Source organism: Plodia interpunctella, chromosome 18 (assembly GCF_027563975.2).
Source record: "Plodia interpunctella isolate USDA-ARS_2022_Savannah chromosome 18, ilPloInte3.2, whole genome shotgun sequence".
NCBI lineage: Eukaryota > Metazoa > Arthropoda > Insecta > Lepidoptera > Pyralidae > Plodia > Plodia interpunctella.
Genome location: NC_071311.1, coordinates 6,329,506 through 6,352,618, shown reverse-complemented (window position 1 = coordinate 6,352,618; position 23,113 = coordinate 6,329,506). Strand labels below are relative to the sequence as shown.

The following is a 23,113-nucleotide window of genomic DNA, read 5'->3' as shown; positions in this document are numbered from 1 at the left end:
TTGATTTCCCATAAAAATAAAAGACGATAACGTTATATATTGATCCAAGTAAGTTCATTTTTAACTATTAAGTTTACCTTTCCCCATGTCAGAAAAAGTGAGATGTGTTTCGTTTTCTATCTATCGAGTATAGATAAGCAAGGTTAATAGTTGTCACATGTATTGAAATCAAAATTGTATTTTTTTTTGTATTGTATGAAATTCGAAAAATAAAAGAGTTTGGCGTTATTATATTAGCCCAATGTCAACAGAAACAATAAAACCAAACGCCATTACATAGTGTTTACGTAATAATGATTACAAGAATCGAACGAACGGTTATGTACAAAATAAAGATCGAACGCGTGACGACCCAGATCCTTGGTTATTGATCAAACCATAATAATGTACCTACTCTGTGCCATAAGGTCCACGGTGGACCTACATCGTACGTATCAATCTTTGTTAATTAGAAAATTAACTGTCAAAATACAAGACCATGTAACCATGACAATCGCATAGCATTCTTCAATCAAATACTATGTTTTTTATTTTTTCTCATAAAATGATAACATTGTTTCTTTCTCTTAAAATGTTTGAATGTTATTGGATTAGTGTATAGTTTGTTAGATTATATAGTTGAAGATGGAGGAGAGTGAATTGAGGAAACTGTTGCAAACGAAGAATGGGTGTAGGGTGCCTATCATGCCGCCCATACCGGACACCAGCGCTATGGAGAAGCTACCCTTTGTGCCATTGCCGCCCTATAACCGAATCCAGGTATGTGTTTATTTTATCGTAATACAAAATATAATGACGATGTTCTAAATGTGAATCACGAACTCTTAGAGCGTCAGAGCCCAGCCCGATTGTGACCAGCTGGAGTTCACCGCGTTGGATGCCCAGTAATACCCCAATGTCATAAGTATTCATTATGTTTGAATCAAAGCAAATACGTTCTGGTGGGAAAAGTGAGCAAATCTAATGCGTTGTCTCAGATAATGGCACACGTACTATTCTGCCCTGCATGCCCTACCGCCTGCACACAAACGGACCTGTAGCATTGTTTTGATAAAGATGTGATGGCGGCGATTGTCAGCAGGTAACGCTTTCTTAACAATGAAATATTTCGATTCCAGGATAAAAAAGCGAAGTACCACAGGGTGCTCAAAGAGAAGGCAACCGAGAGGAAGGTCCAGATAGCGCGGCCGCCGCTGGAGCGGGACGAGCGCGACAAGCTGGAGATCTCGCAGGGTCGCCACATCGCGGTGCTGCGCGAGTGTGCGCACAAGATACAGCCGCCGCCCATGCTGCTCACCTGGGAACGCAAGATCCGCAGTCTGGTGCCGCTCAAACACAGGCAAAATTACCCGCATGTCATGGAGGAACTCATCGAAGAAAGCAAGGCTGCCTGGAACCGCGACCTTCACCACCTCGCCGTCAGGACCGTCATCCGCGACGTGCCCGGCGTCTCCCGCAAGCGATACCGAGAACCCTACTTCAAATTCGAAGGAATCACTGCCAATTATGAAAAAATGCTGAAATACAGAAAGAAACTCAAAGACGGCTCTCTACTCCTACATCCTTTTATAAGATTAGTATTAGAGTCCTCCGAGAGAACTTTCCCTTCAGCAATAATCGATTTATCTAAATATCGCGCGCTAGGGCCCATGGATTTAGAGGTATTTGAGACGAAACTATTAGAAACGATAAAGAAAGCTGACTATCTTGTGTCTAGTACGTGGTACGCTATTCTCGTGAACTGGCTGAAAAACCCTCGTTGTCTGAAAGGCTTACGACCAAAAAAAATTCCCGATTTCGTGGTATGCGCTACTAAAATGATATCGATGCAAATACAAGAACTTATGCGTAGATCCATTGATGCTATCATTGAATCACTCAAAGATCCCGACGCTGTTCCTATTCTTAACATTGCCTTAGATTTTGATGGCGAATTTATTTTTGATCCTTCGCTGGAAAAAGTTTTCGGAGTGTACCACAACATTGCCAATGCTATTTCGCATATATCGCAAAGACTTATGCCAATAGAACAATATCTTAGAATACCTTATAACTACGATGCTTTACCCGTAAAATACAATGAATGGTTGTACCAAGATGGTCATAAAAGGCTTCAAGACCAACTTGATATAGTATTTCAACCGCTTCTAGACTACACAGCAAAATTAAGATGTGAATACGATATGCTTTATGGTGCCCCTGCAAAAGCTGCACTGCAACAATTCATATTAGAAAACGATGAGTTCGAAGTAGGCCGTGACAAAATAAAATATTTCCAAGCTATAGATTCTGAAATAACTGCAGTTTTAGAAAACGAATATTTTAATTGTGCAGTTGTGTGCCAATTACGAATGGTTGACGGTTTGAAACGCAAAGCTTTGGAATTCGTAAATGATATAATAGGTGGCATAGTGAAAACTCACATTGAAGAAAATGAGAGTATCTGTGCAGAATTTGAAATTATAGCAGCCAAAGCATTAAAGGAACCAGAAAATGCTGCGGAATTAATAGAACAAGGAGTTTATATCTTACACGCAAAAACTGTCTTGGTAGAAGCGTTGAAAGAGAGGATCATGTCACAAATCAACATTATATCAAATCTTTTAGAAATGACTTCGCTAACTGAAGAACATGTCAAGTCTAATACACGCACAGTTAATTGGCTTAAAGACATAAAACCGATATTTGATAGGAACGCAGCTGCTTACGAGACTTTCAAGGCCGAAATGGAAGAAAATCTATTATCTAAAATCGCATTTTTAAATAGAGAAGTTATAGAAATGACTCCCTATCTTGAATTACTTGACAATATGGATGACATAGAAAATACTTTAGAATACCTAGAGTATTTAAGAAAACTTGTACAGAGACTACATGACTGTGATAAACTTGTAGCTTGGATTAATAATGAAGAAGTTACTTTTAAATTTCCTGTTTCATCTTACCCTGATTTGGAAGAGTTAAAAGAATACATTATACCTTTTCACAGTCTGGTTCATTTAGTTCATCGTTGGAAACGCAGTTATTATACATGGATGGATGGACCATTTGAATATATGGATCATGAAAAAATTGAACAAGATCATGATTTTTACTATAAAGAGTTTTTAAAGCTCGGTAAAAACTATAAAGCTAAAATCAAACAGCAAATCGCAGAAGGCGTAGAGAAACGCTTTCAGGGATTGGTAGATGATCTCGATATTAACAATGTTCCTGCGCCGATGAAGTTATGTGCTCAAGCTACGACAGAAATAAAGAGTTGGCGACCAAATGTACAGATGGCTCATATCATGTGTAATCCAGCATTGGTTCAAAGACATTGGGACGAAATGTCCACGATTGCTGGCTTTGATTTAACCCCAACGGCAGGCACAACTTTAAGAAAAATTATAAATTTTGATCTATGGGATGAAATCGATCAATACGAAATTATAAGTGTAGCCGCTACTAAAGAACTAGCGTTAATAACAAATTTGAATAAAATGATAGCTGAATGGACTGACATATGCTTCAAAACAAGTCCATATAAAGACACTGGGATTTTCATACTTTCTGGTCTTGATGACATTCAGAGCGTATTAGACGATCACATAGTCAAGACGATTGGTATGCGAGGATCTGCTTTCGTCAAACCCTTTGAAACTCAAGTAAGATCGTGGTATGAGAAGATAATGAGAGTTAATGCTACTATTGACGAATGGGGAAAAGTACAAAGCCAGTGGTTATACTTATTGCCCATATTCTCCTCAAAGGATATTGTTGCTCAAATGCCTGAAGAAGGTGTAATGTTTGTAGAAGTAAATAATATTTATCGCCGTTACATGGGTTCTGTAGAGAAAGATCCTCATGCTCTCGAAATAGCTGGTGGAGCTGGTGTTTTAGAGTCATTTAAAATTGCTTCTGGTATGTTAGAAAAGATAAATGATGGTGTCAATAACTACCTAGAAAAGAAAAGATTATATTTCCCAAGATTCTTCTTTCTCTCAAATGATGAAATGCTGGAAATATTGTCTGAGACCAAAAATCCTCTGAAGGTACAGCCTCACTTGAAAAAATGTTTTGAGGGCATTAATAGACTTGTTTTTGACCCGGAGTTTAATATATCTGCAATGATATCTATGGAAGGAGAACAAGTAGAATTTTTGGAAATAATAAGTGTAGCTGCCGCCCGAGGGTCTGTTGAGAAATGGCTTGTACAAGTAGAAGACCAAATGTTGGCAGCTGTAAAATCTGAAACAGAATTGTCTTACTATGATTATCCTACTCTAGGACGAGCGGAATGGATATTACAATGGGAAGGCATGGTTGTACTAGGCGTGTCTCAAATATATTGGGCTGTAGATGTCCATGAAGCATTGAATACCCACAAATTAAGTGAACTCCAAGCATTTCATGTTGGTTTAACTAAACAACTTAACGAAACTGTGGCAATTATCCGACGAACGGATTTAACCAAGCTAAGTAGCATTACTGTGAAAGCTCTTATTGTAATAGATGTACACGCGAAAGATGTAATATTTGAACTTGTTGGGAAAAATGTAACTGAAGTCACAGACTTTCAGTGGCTTTCACAGTTACGATATTATTGGGAAGACGAAAGGGTATATGTTAAAATCATAAATGCAGTCGTAAATTATGCTTATGAATATTTAGGTAATTCTGATAGATTAGTGATCACACCGTTAACAGATCGTTGCTATCGTACGTTGATCGGTGCCTACTATCTTCATTTGAATGGCGCTCCGGAGGGTCCTGCTGGTACAGGTAAAACAGAGACAACAAAAGATTTGGCTAAGGCTCTTGCTGTTCAGTGCGTCGTATTTAATTGTTCAGATGGTCTAGATTATAAAGCTATGGGAAAGTTTTTCAAAGGTTTAGCTTCCTGTGGTGCTTGGGTATGTTTTGATGAATTCAATCGAATTGAAGTCGAAGTACTGTCTGTGATAGCGCAGCAAATTTTATGTATAGTGCAAGCGGTAAGACAACATTTGGAGACTTTTGATTTCGAAGGAACAATTTTGACTTTGAATCCGGCATGCTACGTCTGCATCACCATGAATCCTGGGTATGCTGGGCGGTCCGAATTACCTGATAATTTAAAGGTGTTATTCCGAACTGTAGCTATGATGGTCCCAGACTATGCTATGATTGGTGAAATTTCCCTATATTCATTTGGCTTCATTGACGCTCGTAACTTATCTATTAAAATCGTGACAACGTATCGTCTTTGTTCAGAGCAACTGTCATCTCAAAACCATTATGATTATGGTATGCGAGCGGTTAAAACTGTACTCTCCGCTGCTGGTAATTTAAAAAGAAGTTTTCCCCTTGAAAGCGAGAGTATATTATTACTTCGATCCATTACTGATGTCAATCTTCCAAAGTTCTTGTCATTTGATGTCCCATTATTTGAAGGCATTATATCAGACTTGTTTCCTGGCATTTCTTTACCAAAGCCAGATTACGTAAATTTCTTGAATGCTTGTGTTGATCGTTGTGCCGTAAATAATTTACAACCTATGGAAACATTTTTGATAAAAATTATACAAACGTACGAAATGATGATAGTCAGGCACGGATTTATGTTAGTAGGTGATCCTTTTGCTGGTAAATCTATGACATTGAAAATATTGGCTGAAGGGTTAACGTTAATGGAAGAAAGAAATCAACCAGGTGGATGTGAATCTATGTATAAAGTACTTAATCCAAAAGCCGTTACAATGGGACAGCTTTATGGAGCTTTTGATCCAATTTCGTATGAATGGACGGACGGCATAGTAGCTACCACTTTCAGAGATTTTGCGTCTGAAGATACACCTGTTAGGAAGTGGATAGTATTTGACGGACCTGTTGATGCAGTTTGGATTGAAAATATGAACACTGTTTTAGATGACAATAAAAAATTATGTTTGACATCTGGAGAGGTGATGGCAATGTCGAATGTTATGTCGATGATTTTTGAAGTAATGGATTTGTCTCAAGCTTCTCCGGCTACTGTGTCTAGGTGTGGTATGATCTATATGGAGTCTTCTTCACTGGGTTTCATGCCTTTCTACAAATCGTGGGTTAATACACTCAACCCTTATTGGCTTGATGAAAATGAGGAATACATTTTTGAAATTTGCGATTGGTTGTTTACTCCGTTAATATATTATGTTAGGAAATACTGTACCCAATTGGTGACAGGTGGAGAGGTTAATTTAGTAATCAGCACACTCCGTTTGATAGAAATGTTGATGGATAATGCTATAGAAGGAGAAGAGGATACAAAGTATACGCGCACCTGGTTTTTAGCTTCATGTATGTGTGCCTTCGTTTGGGGAGTTGGTGGTATTTTGAATACAGAGTCAAGAGAGAAATTTGACGAGTTAGTCAAAGAATATTTTAGAGGGGAAAAGGGTATTCCACCAGATATGGACAGACTTGACGTATCGATTCCAGCAGAGGGTATGCTAATCGATCATTATTATATGTACAAAGGAAAAGGATGCTGGAAGCCTTGGATCGAGTATGTCAAGGCGGTACAAACTAAAGAACAAATAAATCTACTACAAACTGTTATACCTACTTTAGAGACAGAAAAATATATATTCCTCTTAAGATTGCATTCAAAATACCTTAAACCTATATTGTTGATCGGTCCCACTGGGACAGGAAAAAGTTTTTACGTTCAGAATTTTTTGATGAATAATTTAGACATGGAAAAATATACTCCCGGATTCATAACATTCACAACTACGACTTCTGCTAATCAAACTCAAGATTTGGTTATTTCAAAATTAGTCAAAAGAAGAAAAAATAATTACGGTCCCACAAAAGGTAAACAGGCTATAATTTTTATTGATGACATGAATATGCCTGCTAAAGAAGTTTATGGAGCTCAACCTGCCATTGAACTATTAAGATTATATTTCGACCAAAAACATTGGTATGACCTCAAGACTACAGAAAAATTGTATATTTATGATACAATATTTTATGGAGCTATCGGGCCGGTAGGAGGCAGTCGTCAGTTAATTTATCCTCGAATGTTACGTCACTTTAACATATATTCTATCAATGTGTTCTCTACAGAAAGTATGACAAAAATATTTATGTCTCTTTTACAACTTGGATGGAGACGCAATGGCTTTGGTCAAGATGCTCAACCTGCAATCGTGAATATTATTGCAGCCACCATGGAGATATTTGATCTGGCATCAGAAGGATTACGACCTACACCAGCCAAATCGCATTATATTTTCAATTTGCGAGATATTTCCAGAGTTATTCAAGGCTGCGCCTTATTGAGAAAAGAATCTGCTGAAAGCAAAAAAACCTTTGTAAGAGTATGGGTCCATGAAATACTGAGAGTGTTTTTTGACAGGTTGGTGGATGATATAGATCGAACGTGGTTCTTTGATATCCTTAAAAAAGTTACTCGTGAATTCATGAAAGATACTTTTGATTCAGCTTTAGACACATACCAGAGTGAAAACGGTGAAGTTACTCAAGAAACTGTGCGTAAAATGATGTTTGGTACCTATTTAGATACTGAGAGTCTTGAAGGAGAACGGAAATATGAAGAAATTCCGTCTAAGGAAGTATTTTTAAATGTAGCATTAGCTATGTTAGCAGAATATAACACAATGCACAAGGCAAAAATGACAATCGTATTATTCGATTACGCATTAGAACATTTGTCAAAAATTTGTCGTCTGTTATCCATGCCATCAGGAAATGCTTTGTTAGTTGGCGTCGGTGGCTCTGGACGGCAGTCTCTAACTCGTTTGGCTAGCACTGTTTTAGGGCAACAGGTCTTTCAGCCAGAAATCACCAAAGCATACAGCGTTAAGGATTGGCACGATGATATCAAATTGGTATTAAGGGAGTCTGGTGGTTTGAACAAAGATACAACTTTTCTTTTTACTGAAAGTCAAATTAAAGAAGAAACTTTCATCCAGAATTTAGACAGTTTATTAAATTCAGGGGAAGTTCCTAATTTATACGGTTTAGATGAAAAGCAGGAAATTCTGGAACTGGTACGATTAGCTGCGCAAGGAGGAAATCGAAATCTTGATATAGGTCCACTGCAAATTCTATCATTCTTTATTGGCCGATGTAAAGCGAAACTGCACATTGTACTGTGTTTCAGTCCTATTGGAAGTTCTTTCAGAACCAGACTTAGACTTTATCCTTCTTTAGTAAACTGCTGTACAATTGATTGGTATGATAGTTGGCCGGAAGATGCTTTGGAAATGGTAGCGCACTATTACATGGTGAAAGTTAACGTACCAGATAAAGTTAAAGCTTCTGCGGTCATAGCCTGTAAGCAATTCCACGTAGATGCTCGCATAGTATCAGCTACGTTCTTTAGTCAATATGGACGTAAGACATACATAACATCTGCGTCATATCTTAATTTGATAAAATCTTTCACTACATTGACTAATAAAAAACAAAGAGAGTTAAGGGCAGCAAAACTTAGGTACACTAACGGTTTAGATAAACTTGGTCAAGCAGCAGATGCAGTTGCTATAATGCAGCGTGACTTAAACGCTCTTAAACCTCAGCTGATTGTAATGGCTGCAAAATCTGCTAAAATGATGGAAGAAATAGAAAGAGAGACAGCTATAGCAGACAAAGCAGCGGCACAAGTCAGAGAAGATCAAAAAGTTGCAAATGTGCAAGCAGCTGCCGCACAAGAGTTAAAACAGGATTGTGAAGCAGACTTGGCACTCGCATTGCCAATTTTAGATGATGCTATAGCAGCACTGAATACTCTGAAACCTGCAGATATTACTATTGTCAAATCTATGAAAAACCCTCCAGCTACTGTAAAACTAGTAATGGCCGCTGTTTGCGTGATGAAAGGTATTCCTCCTGACAAAATACCAGACCCCGATAATCCAGGAAAGAAAATATTTGATTATTGGGGTCCTAGCAAAAGAATTTTAGGAGACATGTCATTTTTAGAATCTTTAAGAAACTATGATAAAGACAACATCCCGGTTGCTACAATGCAAAAGATAAGAAAAGAATATTTATCGAATAAAGATTTCAAGCCGCATATTATAGCCAAAGCCTCTGCGGCGGCTGAAGGGTTATGTAAATGGATAATAGCTATGGACATGTATGATGCGGTGGCAAAAGTTGTAGCCCCTAAAAAGGCAAAATTAGAAGCAGCAGAAAGAGAATTTTCCGAGACGATGGCTATCTTGGAAGAGAAAAAAGCTACGGTAGCTAGACTAGAAGCCAAACTTGCAGAATTAAATGCTGCATTAGAAGAAGCAAATATCAAGAAAAAAGCATTAGAAGATGAAGTTCAATTATGTATAGATAAACTTTACAGAGCAGAAAAACTAATTGGAGGTTTAGGTGGTGAAAAAGTACGTTGGACTGCTGCTGCTGAAAACTTGCAGCTCTTATTCGATAATTTAGCGGGAGACATTTTGGTTTCTTGTGGTATTATTGCATATTTGTCTCCTTACACGTTACCAGTTAGAATAGAACTTATTGATAAATGGTGTAAGCTCGTAATAAACTTGGATATGCCGCATTCTGACGTATATGTATTTAAAGATATTTTAGGCTCAGATATTAAGATACAAAATTGGTGCATTGCAGGACTACCCCGTGATTCATTTTCTACTGATAATGCTATTATCCAGGACAATTCAATGAGATGGTCTTTATTAGTTGATCCACAGGGGCAGGCAAACAAATGGATAAAAACCATGGAAAAGTCTAATGATTTACAAGTACTTAAATTTACTGATGGTAATTATATGAAAGTAATAGAAACATGTTTAGAATACGGGAAACCTGCGCTAATAGATTGTATTTTGGAAGATGTTGAAGCACCGTTGGATCCTGTTCTACTCAAACACACATACATGCAAGCTGGCAAAGAATATATAGCTTTAGGCGAGAATGTTATCGAATATCATCCGAATTTTAGGCTATATATGACCACAAAACTCCGAAACCCTCATTATTTACCAGAAGTATTCAACAAAGTTACGTTAATTAATTTTGCGTTGACTAAAGATGGCTTGGAAGATCAGTTATTAGGGATAGTTGTCGCTAAAGAAAGGCCAGATTTGCAAGAAAAACGAGAAAAGTTGATTGTCCAAGGAGCTGCTAATCGAGCTGCGCTTAAACAAGTAGAGGATGATATTCTACGCACTTTACAAGAATCTAAAGGCGACATTTTGGAGGACGAGACTGCCATAGAAGTTTTAGACTCTTCTAAATTATTAGCTATAGACATAATGAAGAAACAAGAAGCCAGTGTGGAAACTGAAATAATAATTGAAAAATTCAGACTTGGTTACCGACCTATAGCTTCACATTCGGCTGTGCTGTACTATTGTGTCACTGAATTGCCTAATGTAGATCCTATGTACCAATACTCTTTGACTTGGTTCATAAATCTGTATATAATATCAATAGAAAATGCTAACAAATCCAAAGATTTAGACAAACGACTTAAATTTTTGAAAGATACATTTACATATAACTTATATAGCAATGTGTGTCGTTCACTATTTGATAAAGATAAACTTATGTTTTCATTTATTATGTGTTCTAAGATGATGTTGTCTACTGGTGAGATGACGCATGAAGAATATTTGTTTCTTATAACTGGAGGTATCGCGGTAGAAAATCTCTTAAAAAAGCCCGTGGAGTGGTTACCGGATAAAAACTGGGATGAAATATGTCGCTTATCAGATCTACCTGCATATGCTGGATTTAAAGACAGTTTTATTAAAGATATTCAACTATGGAAAGACGTTTACGATGATATTGATCCTCACACAAGAGCTATTCCTGGGGCATGGGAAGAAAACCTAAGCAGTTTTCAAAAGTTACTAGTAATAAGAATTTTGAGACCTGATAAATTGACTTTTGCCATCTCAGATTTTGTCGAAAAACAATTAGGACGCAGATACATAACTCCGCCACCGTTCGACATAAGCAAATCTTTCGGGGATTCAAACTGTCTTGCTCCTTTAATATTTATCTTATCGCCAGGGTCGGATCCAATGGGCGCCTTAATTAAATATTGCGAACGAATGGGTTATTCGCATAGATTTAATTCTATTTCTCTAGGACAAGGTCAAGGCCCCATTGCTAGAGCTATGATTGAAAGGGCGCAATTAGAAGGTGGCTGGGTATGTTTGCAAAATTGTCACTTAGCCGTCTCGTGGCTTCCAGTACTAGAAAAAATTGTTGAAGGCTTCGATCTTACAAATACTGATCTAAGTTTTAGAATGTGGCTAACGAGCTACCCATCAGATAAATTCCCACAGTCCGTATTGCAAGTTGCAGTAAAAATGACAAATGAACCTCCAACTGGCCTGCAACACAATCTTAATAGATCTTACATCTCTGAACCTGTGAAAGAGCCAGAATTTTATGAGGGATGTCCCGACAAGGACAAACCGTTTAGTAAACTCTTATACGGGATAAGCTTCTTTCACGCAGTTGTACAAGAAAGAAAGAAGTTTGGTCCATTAGGCTGGAATATACAGTATGGATTTAACGATTCAGATTTTCAAATATCTGTAATGCAGTTGCAGATGTTTTTGAATCAGTACGAAGAGATACAATATGTGGCGATAAAATATTTGACTGGAGAGTGCAATTATGGAGGCAGGGTAACGGACGACTGGGATAGAAGATTAATTGTTACAATTTTGGACAATTACGTGAATGCCGGGGTTGTGAATGACCCGAATTATTTGTTTTGTGATATCGGCCCTCAATATGGATTGCCAAGGAGGTGTGAATATCAAGACTATCTCAAACATATAGAGTCGGTCCCCGTGAATCCTCCGCCTGAGGTATATGGATTACATATGAATGCTGGAATTACTCGAGATTATACTATGTCAATGAATCTAGCTGCATCATTAGTTCTTGTTGAAGGTACAGGAAGTGGAGGTGAGGGTGGCAATACTGAAGTTATTCTCGTACAAATGGCTGCCGAAATCCTATCTAAATTACCCAAAAGATTTGATATAGAAGAGGCACAAAAGAAGTATCCGGTGGATTACAATGAATCTATGAACACAGTCTTAGTGCAAGAAATGGAAAGATTTAATAAATTGTTGAATGAAATCAGAGCTTCTTTGTTAGATCTACAAAAGGCAGTGAAGGGTTTAATCGTCATGTCGCCAGCTTTGGATTTGCAATCAACGAACATGCTTCTTGGTAGAATACCAGACAATTGGAAGAAAGTTTCATATCCTAGTTTAAAACCTCTACCAAGTTACGTGGCAGATTTCGTCGAACGTTTGGCAATGTTAGAAGATTGGTATTCAAATGGGAAACCGACGACCTTTTGGCTGTCTGGTTTCTTCTTTACTCAAGCTTTCCTCACGGGATCTGTCCAAAATTTTGCCAGAGCTAAAAAAATCCCTATAGATCTTCTTATTTTTGACTTCGACGTGCGAAAGGTGGATTACGAAATGGAATCCCCGGAATGGGGCGTCTATGTTCAGGGTTTGTTTATGGATGGTGGCCGTTGGGACCGTAAAACTCACGCAATTGGAGAACAGTTGCCCAAGATTTTGAACGACAATATGCCAGCAGTGTGGTTGTATCCAAAAATAAAGGCTGAATTTCAGGAAGGGTCGCGATATAGATGTCCTCTTTATAAGACTTTAGAGAGGAAAGGAGTATTAGCTACTACGGGACACTCATCTAATTTTGTGTTAGCTTTCTATCTGCCTTCAGATAAACCTTCTGCTCACTGGATCAAAAGAAGTGTGGCGTTGTTGTTGCAGCTCGACAACTGAAAATCTCTGATCAGATACTTTTACAGGCTTTTGAAAGTAACTCTATTTAAGTAGGGTTTGGTAGGGATAATTGGTTAACTCATAATGGTTTGTGGCTTACCTATCACAACCTGGTAGTAACCTAGTAAAGCGTTGCATCAAAGAGAGATATGTAGTACCCACAATTATGATGTCTTGACTTTTTTGAAGTAATTATTAGTGGGTGTGTGTAACGCTTGTTCGAAGGAACACTGAGATTGTGAGGTCTTAAATCATTTTTATTAATTAATATAATCTCTTTATCTTAGATAACGTGCGTTAATTATTATGTAATTATTGTACTTACTTAGTATTTTTATTATAATAAATGACCAAAAACTCAAAAGCATTTTATGCAATAAGTATTGATCTATGTGGATAATGCGACTTTGCCATTTACATCTCGCTATAGAGGCTATTCGCAGTGAGACGCAACCAAGATGTGCGCCATTGTGATGCAACGACAACCACACAGCAATGTGATTGGTTCGCTGCGTCTCACTTCTAGAAGTTTCGACGGTCGATATCCAATAACAAAGTCACTCTACGACCTCTGACAATACTTTCGAGCACTTTTGCACCTGCTCTAAGTTGCTTTAGTTCTGTTAAGATTGGGCTAACCCGCGCTACCATCATTATTATCAATTTATTTCAATAATTAATAGCAAAATCTAAAAAAAATCCACTTGCTAGATATTATTATGTACTCTAGCTAGATAACTGATTTTATTAAAAAGTCTTATAGTTTTCTGTTGGACACAGTTGCCACTATTTGCTAAAAAAGACCACCAAAATTCTTGTCTCGACTACATTTTGTATATAATGAAAATAAAATCGTTTATCTAGGTAGTATAGCATGTCTTCTGTTGTATTTTTTTAGTTATCGTTATTAAAAGAAATTGATACAATTTAAATTTGTAGTGCTAGTGTGCGGGTATTTGCTTTGTATCCTGTAATTAATAAATCATGTGTCAATAAAATCGTTTTTAGATTTTTTTAAATTTATTATTTTCCGGGCGACCGGGCATTGAAATGTAGAGTTCGCGCCGCGAAGGATTACACATGGACGTCAATAATAGATCGGCTACGTTGTTGTCAGCGAATGTAGCGCCGGGTCTGCGGGTATGTTTGTCCATATGACTATACAAATAATGACAAGTATTCCAACTAGGTTATTAAAATTACACAAATTTTCTCATTTATTCAACAGCATCCATTGAATTGCATACTGCCACATCTTTCTTCTTCATTAAATCTCGTCTCATGTTTTCTGTCTCCACTAATTTCCGCCTTAATTTTAGCATAATGGCAGTATTTCTTTTCTGTAAAAAAAAAATATCGGTGTGAGAATGCGCTGGCACGGCAACTTGCGTAAACCGACAAATTAGGTACGTATAGGGAACAAAGTCAGACAACTCATTCCTACAGCGTATGCTACTGTTCATTGCTGTTCTAGCAGAAATTGAAGTTCAAAGATGATAATCGCGCCTCCCCTACAACGTGCATATTATATACTGTACTGTATGCTAATGCTAATAGCATATCAGGACACATTTAATGTGTCTTTTATTTTATGTTTAGTGTTGTTTTTTGTAGAATGCAATTTAATATGGAATTTTATTATAATGCCGTTTACACTTGGCTGGCCCTGGCAGAAGAAGCAAAGGAAAAAGCAAAGGAGCTAGCTGGCTTGACGTGGTAAATGATGACGTCCGTGCCAATGGTCGGACAACTAAGGACGCCGAACACCGTGCCAAATGAAAGGAAAGAGTAGAAAAGAACTTCTTCTGATGAGAGATCCCCCGAGATGAGAGAGAGAACCACTGCAACAAAACAGTGTGGCGTACTTTCAACACGGAGCATTCTCTGTCGAAAGCTTCACATTCTTTCTCAAGTGCGGCCGCTTCACGAGCTTGCTGCTCGTTCTTCTCAGTTATCTGTTCTTCCTTCTGTTTCCTTGTCTCAAGCTCTACTGCGTCTCTTTCTTGTAGTTCCTTGTTGTGAACTTCGGATAGACGACGTTCTAAAAAGTTTAGGAATGGATACTTATTAATAAATATTATCTTAATTTAGAAACAAAAGTACCTACCTATCATAAACATTGGTCGAGACCACGCATAGATCTATAAACTTTACTACTGGAAGTATTATAATACCTACCTATATGTAACTAACCTGTGAATGTAAACAAGTATGTATGTACGTAAAGGATGTTATCCATATAAGTGTAGTTGTATCTGTCGCTCGGTTACCATTGCGAATTCGCCATTATTACCGTGACATAAAGATCCATGCATGCTAACTTGGCTGCACGGTCGACTGTAGGTAGGTACCTATATCATCATTTACATATATGAGTTCACATTAATACAAACCTTTATCAAACAAACATTGGAACCCCTTTTTGTGTTCCTCCAAATTGTCTTTTTGCATCTGTATTTTAGTAATTTCTGATGCTTTACAAATATCGATCATATTTATCTGATGATTAATCTGGGTCAATGTGTCTTTTAATTCCTGCAATAGTAAAGATAATTTTATTTATCCACTCTAATAATACGTAAGTACTTAGTTATCTTAAGCTCTAATATTATGAGAAACTATGGTTACCTGCGTTCCGTAAGATCGAATTAAAAAGTCCAGACCAAATACCTTATAAAAGTATAAAAGTAACCCGGTGTATCAATTATTCAATTTACTGTGCACAGACTTCAGGTAAAAGGGCTATAGCTAACGGAGAATAAAAATTCTACGTTGTCTGTGTGTGCTTGCTACTTGTTGATAGGTGGAGCTCAGAAATTTCGATATCTATGGATGATAAACTAGATTTTAAAATAGGCTATGACTGAACCACATCCCACTCGTCTGCCTTTCGCCCAGCGTATTGTCACGTCACACAAGCTTTTGTTAGAGATGTAACAATAAGTCGTTTCTTCATTGTTTTTTGGTTAGCTAAGGTATAATGTACCTAGCATCCTAGGTAGTACTGGTAAAATAATGTTTTAAAAAGTATACCTATCAATACCTAGTATTGAAGATTTCGCCCTACACACAAACTTTTCTACCTTATGAATCGGTGTAAATGCGCCAGTCAAACAATTATTAACCCTTTGCCGCGAACGACGAGAAAAAAATCCGAATACCGTATATATAGGCAAGTATTGTATATATTATCGCTTTACAAATAATACTATGTTTTTGGAACCCACGCCATTTGGAACGAACGCACTAGTCGGCTGGTTTTTATATCAACGGACCAACCTCTAGCTGCTCTTGAATAAACGTAATTTCAGTTTTTATTGTCGATAGCTCTTCAGATACTGAACGTTCAACATTTCGAAGTTTGTACACCTGGGACTCTTTCTGTAGTTTCATTTTTTTGACTGAAATAATAAAAACCATCACATTTCATTACCTACATGAAATATTATTCCGCAAATAAATTCCCAAAATATTAGCAGATGGATTACATCGTTCTACTCTACGTGGTTTCTACTAGTACTATAACTGCTTACTTACCAGACTTCAGTTTACATTTTAAAGATTCAATGTTAGTGCTAGACATTATATAATCACAGTATTTAATAAATTTAGAGTAGGTAGGTAAGTAGGTAATGAATAAAAATTATTGAAACTGTTTCGTTCCGGATCGTTTTGAAATTCCCGCTATTATATATATTGCCAACGCGCGCGCTTCCGCTAGGCTAGCGGCTAGTGTAGTGAAACAGATATTCAATTTGATTGTGCCTAATCTGCAAGGTACGTTTACGTATATATCTGTTTCGATGTAATACTGGATTGATACATATGTTGTTTCAACAAAGAGATTAATTTACATATATAATGGATGTAAATAGTGCGTAAACAGTGGCTTTTTTCTGTATGGCTGACGCTCTGCGTAGATGGCTGGATCATCGTGGCGGACTTTGCATTTAATGAGGTTTATTTTTTTAAAAGATAGTACTGTCAAGTCAATGTTTATGTCAATGTCATTGTCATTCCTCAAAACCAAGCAAGTGTGAGGCGGCGTGTGTGCGCGTTTATTTTTTATGTAATTTCTGAAATATTTCTAGTATTTCCAGATTTGATCCAACATGTAGAAACTAAACTCAAAATATAAAGTGATAGTTTTAATATATAGTGTTTAAAAATCATTCTTCATGTGTAAGTCTTCGAAAATGGTTTCGGGGAGTACGAGGGTGATACAGGTCACCAACATCGCGCCCCAGGCGACAAAAGATCAGATGCAAACATTATTTGGTTATTTAGGAAAAATTGATGACATCAGGCTTTACCCTACCATCAGAGATGTATCATGCCCTGTTCAATCCCGAATATGTTACGTGAAATATTATGATTCGGCGACTGTCAATGTCGCCCAACATATGACGAACACTGTATTCATCGACAGAGCACTGATCGTTATTCCAATGCAATCCGGGGAAATACCAGATGAGCACAAGGCATTAGAGATGTCGAACAATGGTACGTTGGTGCCAGGCTTGAGCGGAGTGGAGCCGCGTCTCCCCACGCATATTTTAAATGCTCTGGAGGGCATGCCGCCTAACCAAGTAATTCAAACACATGACCCTAAAATGATTGCGGCAGGGCTTCCTCCCTATCCACCACTGCCTGCTACTTATGATGCGAGGAAGATTGAAGAAATCAGAAGGACAGTGCTAGTGGCCGATGTGGGAGCACTGACCCAGCAACAACTTATTGACCATTTTTGCCAAGCGAGCGAGGTGAAGTACCTCCGCTTCTGTGAGAGAGATGTGGACTCTGTGAAGTATGCTCTTGTGGAGATGACTGAACAAGAGGGAGTGCTAGCTGCCCTGCAACTGAATGGTTCCACTATTGAAGGTCAAACAATCAAGGTGAGTTATCACTGATTATAATGTTTTTGGCTTCCATTTTTAGTCTCATATCAGTACACATATTTTTATGTTCTGATGACATTATATTGTTTTACCAAATAAATTTATCAATTTTTTATTAGTAACTTTATTGTTTTAATAAATAAAGTGACTAAATGATTTTCAGAGTAAACAAAAGTATTTTTGTTTCTTCTATAAAACTGAAGAATTTGTCAGAAACTACATGTTGAATAAAAAAAAATTATTATTAAATATTTCAGGTCCACCATGCTACACAGTCTATCTCAAAGCCTCAGACAAAGAGCAATGAGGCTGCCCAGCGTGAGATCGAGGAAGCCATGTGCCGAGTGAAGGAGGCCCAGAACTTGATCTCGGCTGCTATCGATCCTGTCATTGGATTACTCTCTAAAGACAAAAGAAGGTAATCCTCACTTATCCTCTCTTGGAAGTTTCATTTAAAAATTTTACATTTTCATGCCCTATGCACAACAAATGTGCCCAATTGGTAATCATCTAAGCTAAAAACTGAATCTGGGTTAAAACCACCTTTAGCTACTATAGTCTAATCTAATAAGAAATAATAGTGTTTGCTTACATCTAGTTGTAATAGACATTAACTTACCCTATCATCAACTTTGTGTGTCGAAGGCAAAACTGAAAACGCAAAACCACTGACTATTAAATCCTTACTTGCCAGAACCGAGCCCCCTCAATTCATCAGAAGCCATAGAGTTAGCCCAAGTGTTCAGATGAGCCATTATTTATTTGTTTAACAGAGTATAAACACATCAAGAGAGAGCCTTTGTTAAAATCTTCTTATTGTAAAAAATGTTTAAGCATACTTTCAGCTAAAGTTTATGTTATGTTTTTTCACTATCACACTTTATAATATTGGACTATGACAGAAAGAGACAACACATATTTGAGCTTAAAAAATGTTGTACTTGTTTATGAACAACAGGCATAGCATTAATTTAGAAATAAAATTAGTCCTTCACAAGCTCTCTTTCACGTCATTTATCAAACCTACAACTAGCATTTTGGTACTCCACTGCTTAGAAGAAATGCCGAAATTTAAACAGTGTGTGGCCCCTATCATGCAGAAATTCAATGAAGAAATTTGAATGTAGTACAATATTTGTCAGAAGCCGGTCTCGGTCCCGCTCGCGCCGCCGCTCGCGCTCTCGCTCGCGCCGCTCGCGCTCGCGCCACCGCTCCAAGCGCTCGCGCTCGCGCTCCCGACATCGCTCCCGGCGGTCCCGCGAGCGACACCGACACCGCTCCAGGTAACACTCACTTTTATAGACCTTGTCAGGCTTTCACGGCATTCACGACAACATTTAAATGATGATGTTGTCTCAAAGCTATGATTTAGCTATTTAGCATTTTGCAATGACCACTGCTCAGAAGAATTGCTGAAAAAACTAATTTGAACAGTGTCGGTCCCTATTCCTATCCAGCCAAAAGGGCTTATCATTAATGTTTTCTAAATATTTTTTCTAGTAATGAACATACCACCGTCTCATTAAAATTAAAGAAATAAATATACGTGCATGTGGTAAACGAAAATAATTGTGTTTCAGATCTCGTTCGCGTCACCGCAGCTCGCGTCGCTCGCGGTCGCGCTCCCGCCACCGCAGCTCGCGCTCCAAGCGAGATCGTTCCAGAGACAAAGACAAGAAGGAGACCAACGATAAAGACAAAAAGGACAAGTCTAAATCCCCGCCCAAAGACAACGAAAAAGAGGAGAAACAAGAGCCTAAATTAGAAATACAAGAGAGTGAAACGAACGGAAATGGCTCCGAAAACAAATCCAAAGCTTCTTCCCCGGCGGACGATAACAAAGAAGTGGAGAAGGAGAAGGAAAGGTCGCCGTCGAAGAAGAGGTCGCGGTCTCGTGAGAAGAAACGCGACCGCTCCCGGTCGCGGCGCCGCTCGCGCTCGCGGTCCAGGCGCAAACGTTCGCGGTCGCGGCGGCGCTCCCGCACTCGAGATAGAAAGAGATCACGCTCTAGAGAGAGAAAGAGAAGTAGGTCCAAGGATCGCAAGCGCTCCCGTTCTCGCGACAGAAAGAGGTCTAGGTCCAGAGATAGGAAACGTACTAGATCTAGGGATAGAAAGCGTTCGCGGTCTAGAGATAGAAAGCGGTCTCGATCAAGCAGCCGGCGGTCCAAGAGTCGCTCCCACAGGGACTCCAAGACGCCCCACGACCGGAGGACTCGTGAACGCAGCCCCAACCTTACTATAATAGAAGAAAAGGACACTTCCGTTATCGACAAAGCTCCAGATTTGAATGAGGAGAAAAATTCTCCGGACAACATGGACATTTCTAATTCACCATAAATATTGACATTCGTTTCAGTGCATTAGTATCTTATTTTTGGTCTACAATCTTAGCAATTATTGTATCTCAATGATGAGTTTTGGTTAAGCTTAACTTGAATAATAAATAAAATACTTAGATATAATAGATTGCTGTTTATTTTATCCACATAAGGAAACCCAAATGTTATTGCACAATATTACGACACCATCTGGGAAAACCTGGGACTTCATGATTGCACAATCGCAGTAAATGTTATGGTGAAAGTATATTTTAAACTAACCAAATATGCTCAGTACATAAATCAACAAGAAAAAAAATTATAAACAATGGCTCACTACTTACCTACATGGAATAAAAGTCAAAAATGTTTAAATAAAATGAAAACTATACTATAAATATAAACCTCACTCTCAATTTGTATAGGTGAACAAAATAGTCATTGTGTTTTATAAAACGCCCTGTACATTTTTATTCAACTGCCTACTACACTATACATATAGAGATGGTTTTGCGCCAGGCAAAAACGTTTATGTCTGGGAGTAAACCCATTAGATACTGTTTGAATTATTTTATCAGTTGACTAGCGGCCCGCTCCGGCTTCGCTCGGGTGAAACCATGATAAAAAAGTGACTCTGAATTTTCGATGCAGTTCAGTTTAGGTCGTAAAGCGAATCGCGTTAAGAGATGATGGTAGCCCCCCTGAAGGTTTCGTCTGCCTCTGTGCCAAATTTCATCAAAATCGACCCAGTAGTTTTTAAGTTTATTTACTACAAACAAAAATACATTTTTTTCTCTTTATAATTAGGCTAACAGCATTCAGTTTCCTTACCATCTCACTTTATTTTCATAAATAGATAAACTCATAGGTACTTATCGGAATTTTGAGTTTTATTTATACACAAACTTTTGAAATTTTGTGATTATATTTTCTACGGAACCCCCTAATATTATTACACAATATTACGACATCTTGGAAATTCCCGATAATAACAAGCTTGTTCATACACAATATTGGAAATAGTTATGCAATATATAGTGAATATAAATACCCTTCTAGTAAAAGAACCCTCATTGCATTGTGCAACTTTAGCGAAAATAGGTGTCTGAATATAAAATAATAATCAGTATCAGAAATATAGTCTGTTTCAGATCCCGTGCCTGCTGTGAAAAGTGAAAGATGTTGGTAATCGTAATCAACAACTCTACGCCACGAAAAGGACAAGGTAATAGTGGAGATTCTGCCCCTTTGATCGAAAGTGATTCTCAGCCAATTCGAGATAGATCGAGGTCTCGCAGACGTTCCAGAGGAAAGTCTCGTGACGGATCAAGAGGTAGGTTCAGAGACAGATCCAAGCAGCGGTCGATAGATCAACAAGAGAATCCTGAACAAGATACGGGTAACGATGGGGTGAAAGAAATTAGAGATGTGTCGAGAAAATCCAGAGGTCGAACAAGGGACCGTTCAAGAGGTAGGTCCAGAGGTCGTTCGAGGCGGAAATCAAGAGGCCGATCAAGAAGTAGGTCTAGAGGACGTTCCAGGGGAAGATCTAGGGGACGTTCAAGGGGAAGATCTAGGGGACGTTCAAGGGGAAGATCTAGGGGACGTTCCCGAGGGGGATCTAGAGGTCACTCCAGGGGAAAGTCTAGAGGACACTCAAGAGGCTAACATCTTTGAGTCAAAGAAAAATTAAGTTACCAGACAAAATTAAATTAGTTATAATTTTTATATCATAAATTTAGTAATAAACAAACATTTGATAATTTTTATTAATAGATTTAGATTCAAGAAAGTGTAATTGTATTTTTAATTAATTTGCAAACCTCAAACACATAGCTAATAAGAAAAATATATTTAAGACAATATTTTTTGTTGAAAATAAATTTTTAATTTTACTACATATACTGGTTACTTTTAAAATATCAATAAAATTAATACCTACTTGGACCCATTTTGCAGCTTTTCCTAACATAAATCAAATTTAATAAGTACCGATATCTGTCTATTCTCATTGAAATGAATGGCTCAATATACCACGATTACTCTTTTAAGCAATTTAGGGCCTAAACAACGGGCACAAAATACCGTGACTTAGACGCAAATAGGTAGTTACATGATTAAATAAGCTTAAAATATAAGTTTCATGTCTTCGCCAGCCAGCCATTTCTGATACTTTACATTAAAACATGTAGTAGTATTGAAAGTCTCTTATCTTCTCTGATAACGCTGATATATAGCCGTGTAATTGAAAATGCACATGCATTGAGCATGTATCTGACTTCAGCCAATATCAATAACACACAAGTAAGGATTGAAACTGAAAACAAAATATTTTTTTCTCCTTGTTTTTTCGTTTGTTTATGTAGATACATTTTATTCCATCATAAGGTTTCTTAACGTAAAGACTGAATTAACCTTGACATGTATTTTATAAAAAAATATTTCTTTATCAATCACAATTTACAATTTAATCTACAATTTTTTTCTAGCTATATATGTCACTGCTGGGCTGATTAATTTCTGGAATGTTTCATGATCATTATTTGTTAGATTAGATATCATAATTCTAAACACAATTTACAGTTTTTGTGATTATCAGTGTCTAAATATTATTTGTTAAGTACTTATAAAGAGAACATTACACTAAATTATTTATTTATACTTTACTACTAACATAGTATGTATTATTGCAGGGCAATTTTCAAATATTATTTTACGTACATTACTATGTACCGGGAAGCTTAAGACTTCGAAGCACGGAACGTAGAGTGAATTTGCAAAATTTTAAGCCCATCGAAGAATTCATTAAACACTTTAGGAATACCCGTAGATGGCTTCAGAAAAGTGAGATTCCATATCCTGGCTACTGTAGGTCTCCAGGGAGCTCCATATGCCTACCTGAGCTGTGCAACTGCGCTGTGTTAAAGAAAAAATGGGACGAATCGCGAAAACTGTCTACTAAAAGTCCCAAAGTTATAGAAAATAAAACTGACTCAAAGAGAAAAGTTCATTTGAAAGATGACCGTCTGTCTGGCTGGAGAACACTTACCACCCATCCATTTATTGTTTGAAATGTAAACTAGCTTAGCACTATATTTTTCGGCGATTT

General features: G+C 37.6%; 3 protein-coding genes across 5 annotated transcripts; 2 read left to right on the top strand and 1 right to left on the bottom strand.

The window, feature by feature from the left end:
- The first annotated feature begins 132 nt into the window (after positions 1 to 132).
- Dhc62B (Dynein heavy chain at 62B) lies at positions 133 to 13,798 on the top strand. The gene is made up of 2 exons (XM_053758833.1): positions 133 to 759; positions 1,119 to 13,798. The coding sequence occupies exons 1-2, from the start codon at positions 625 to 627 to the stop codon at positions 12,783 to 12,785; spliced, it is 11,802 nt and encodes a 3,933-aa protein (XP_053614808.1). The 5' UTR covers positions 133 to 624; the 3' UTR covers positions 12,786 to 13,798.
- A 10-nt stretch (positions 13,799 to 13,808) lies between these two features.
- Positions 13,809 to 19,216, bottom strand: LOC128677767 (uncharacterized). 2 transcript variants are annotated; one of them, XM_053758849.2, is made up of 6 exons: positions 18,978 to 19,216; positions 18,303 to 18,334; positions 16,065 to 16,186; positions 15,179 to 15,320; positions 14,651 to 14,826; positions 13,810 to 14,125 (listed from the first exon to the last, which is right to left on the bottom strand). In XM_053758849.2, exons 3-6 carry the CDS (start codon positions 16,176 to 16,178, stop codon positions 14,003 to 14,005), a joined length of 555 nt encoding a protein of 184 aa, XP_053614824.1. In that variant the 5' UTR covers positions 16,179 to 16,186; positions 18,303 to 18,334; positions 18,978 to 19,216; the 3' UTR covers positions 13,810 to 14,002. The 2 variants fall into 2 exon arrangements, with proteins under 2 accessions (XP_053614823.1, XP_053614824.1); XM_053758848.2 differs by lacking the exons at positions 18,303 to 18,334; positions 18,978 to 19,216 and adding an exon at positions 16,323 to 16,749 and having other exon boundaries at positions 13,809 to 14,125.
- Positions 16,793 to 20,150, top strand: Srp54 (Splicing regulatory protein 54). 2 transcript variants are annotated; one of them, XM_053758835.2, is made up of 4 exons: positions 16,793 to 17,680; positions 17,941 to 18,101; positions 18,829 to 18,966; positions 19,264 to 20,150. In XM_053758835.2, exons 1-4 carry the CDS (start codon positions 16,964 to 16,966, stop codon positions 20,021 to 20,023), a joined length of 1,776 nt encoding a protein of 591 aa, XP_053614810.1. In that variant the 5' UTR covers positions 16,793 to 16,963; the 3' UTR covers positions 20,024 to 20,150. The 2 variants fall into 2 exon arrangements, with proteins under 2 accessions (XP_053614810.1, XP_053614809.1); XM_053758834.2 differs by having other exon boundaries at positions 16,794 to 17,680; positions 18,826 to 18,966.
- Positions 20,151 to 23,113: the final 2,963 nt, after the last annotated feature.

Coding starts and splice junctions, on each gene's coding strand:
- Dhc62B (XM_053758833.1), top strand. CDS start 625: ATGGAGGAGAGTGAATTGAGGAAACTGTTGCAAACGAAGAATGGGTGT. Junction 760..1,118: donor CGCCCTATAACCGAATCCAG/GTATGTGTTTAT, acceptor TTTCGATTCCAG/GATAAAAAAGCGAAGTACCA.
- LOC128677767 (XM_053758848.2), bottom strand. CDS start 16,368: ATGTCTAGCACTAACATTGAATCTTTAAAATGTAAACTGAAGTCTG. Junction 16,187..16,322: donor AAAATGTAAACTGAAGTCTG/GTAAGTAAGCAG, acceptor TTATTATTTCAG/TCAAAAAAATGAAACTACAG. Junction 15,321..16,064: donor TTATTCAAGAGCAGCTAGAG/GTTGGTCCGTTG, acceptor TTACTATTGCAG/GAATTAAAAGACACATTGAC.
- Srp54 (XM_053758834.2), top strand. CDS start 16,964: ATGTGTAAGTCTTCGAAAATGGTTTCGGGGAGTACGAGGGTGATACAG. Junction 17,681..17,940: donor TTGAAGGTCAAACAATCAAG/GTGAGTTATCAC, acceptor TAAATATTTCAG/GTCCACCATGCTACACAGTC. Junction 18,102..18,825: donor CTCTCTAAAGACAAAAGAAG/GTAATCCTCACT, acceptor AATATTTGTCAG/AAGCCGGTCTCGGTCCCGCT.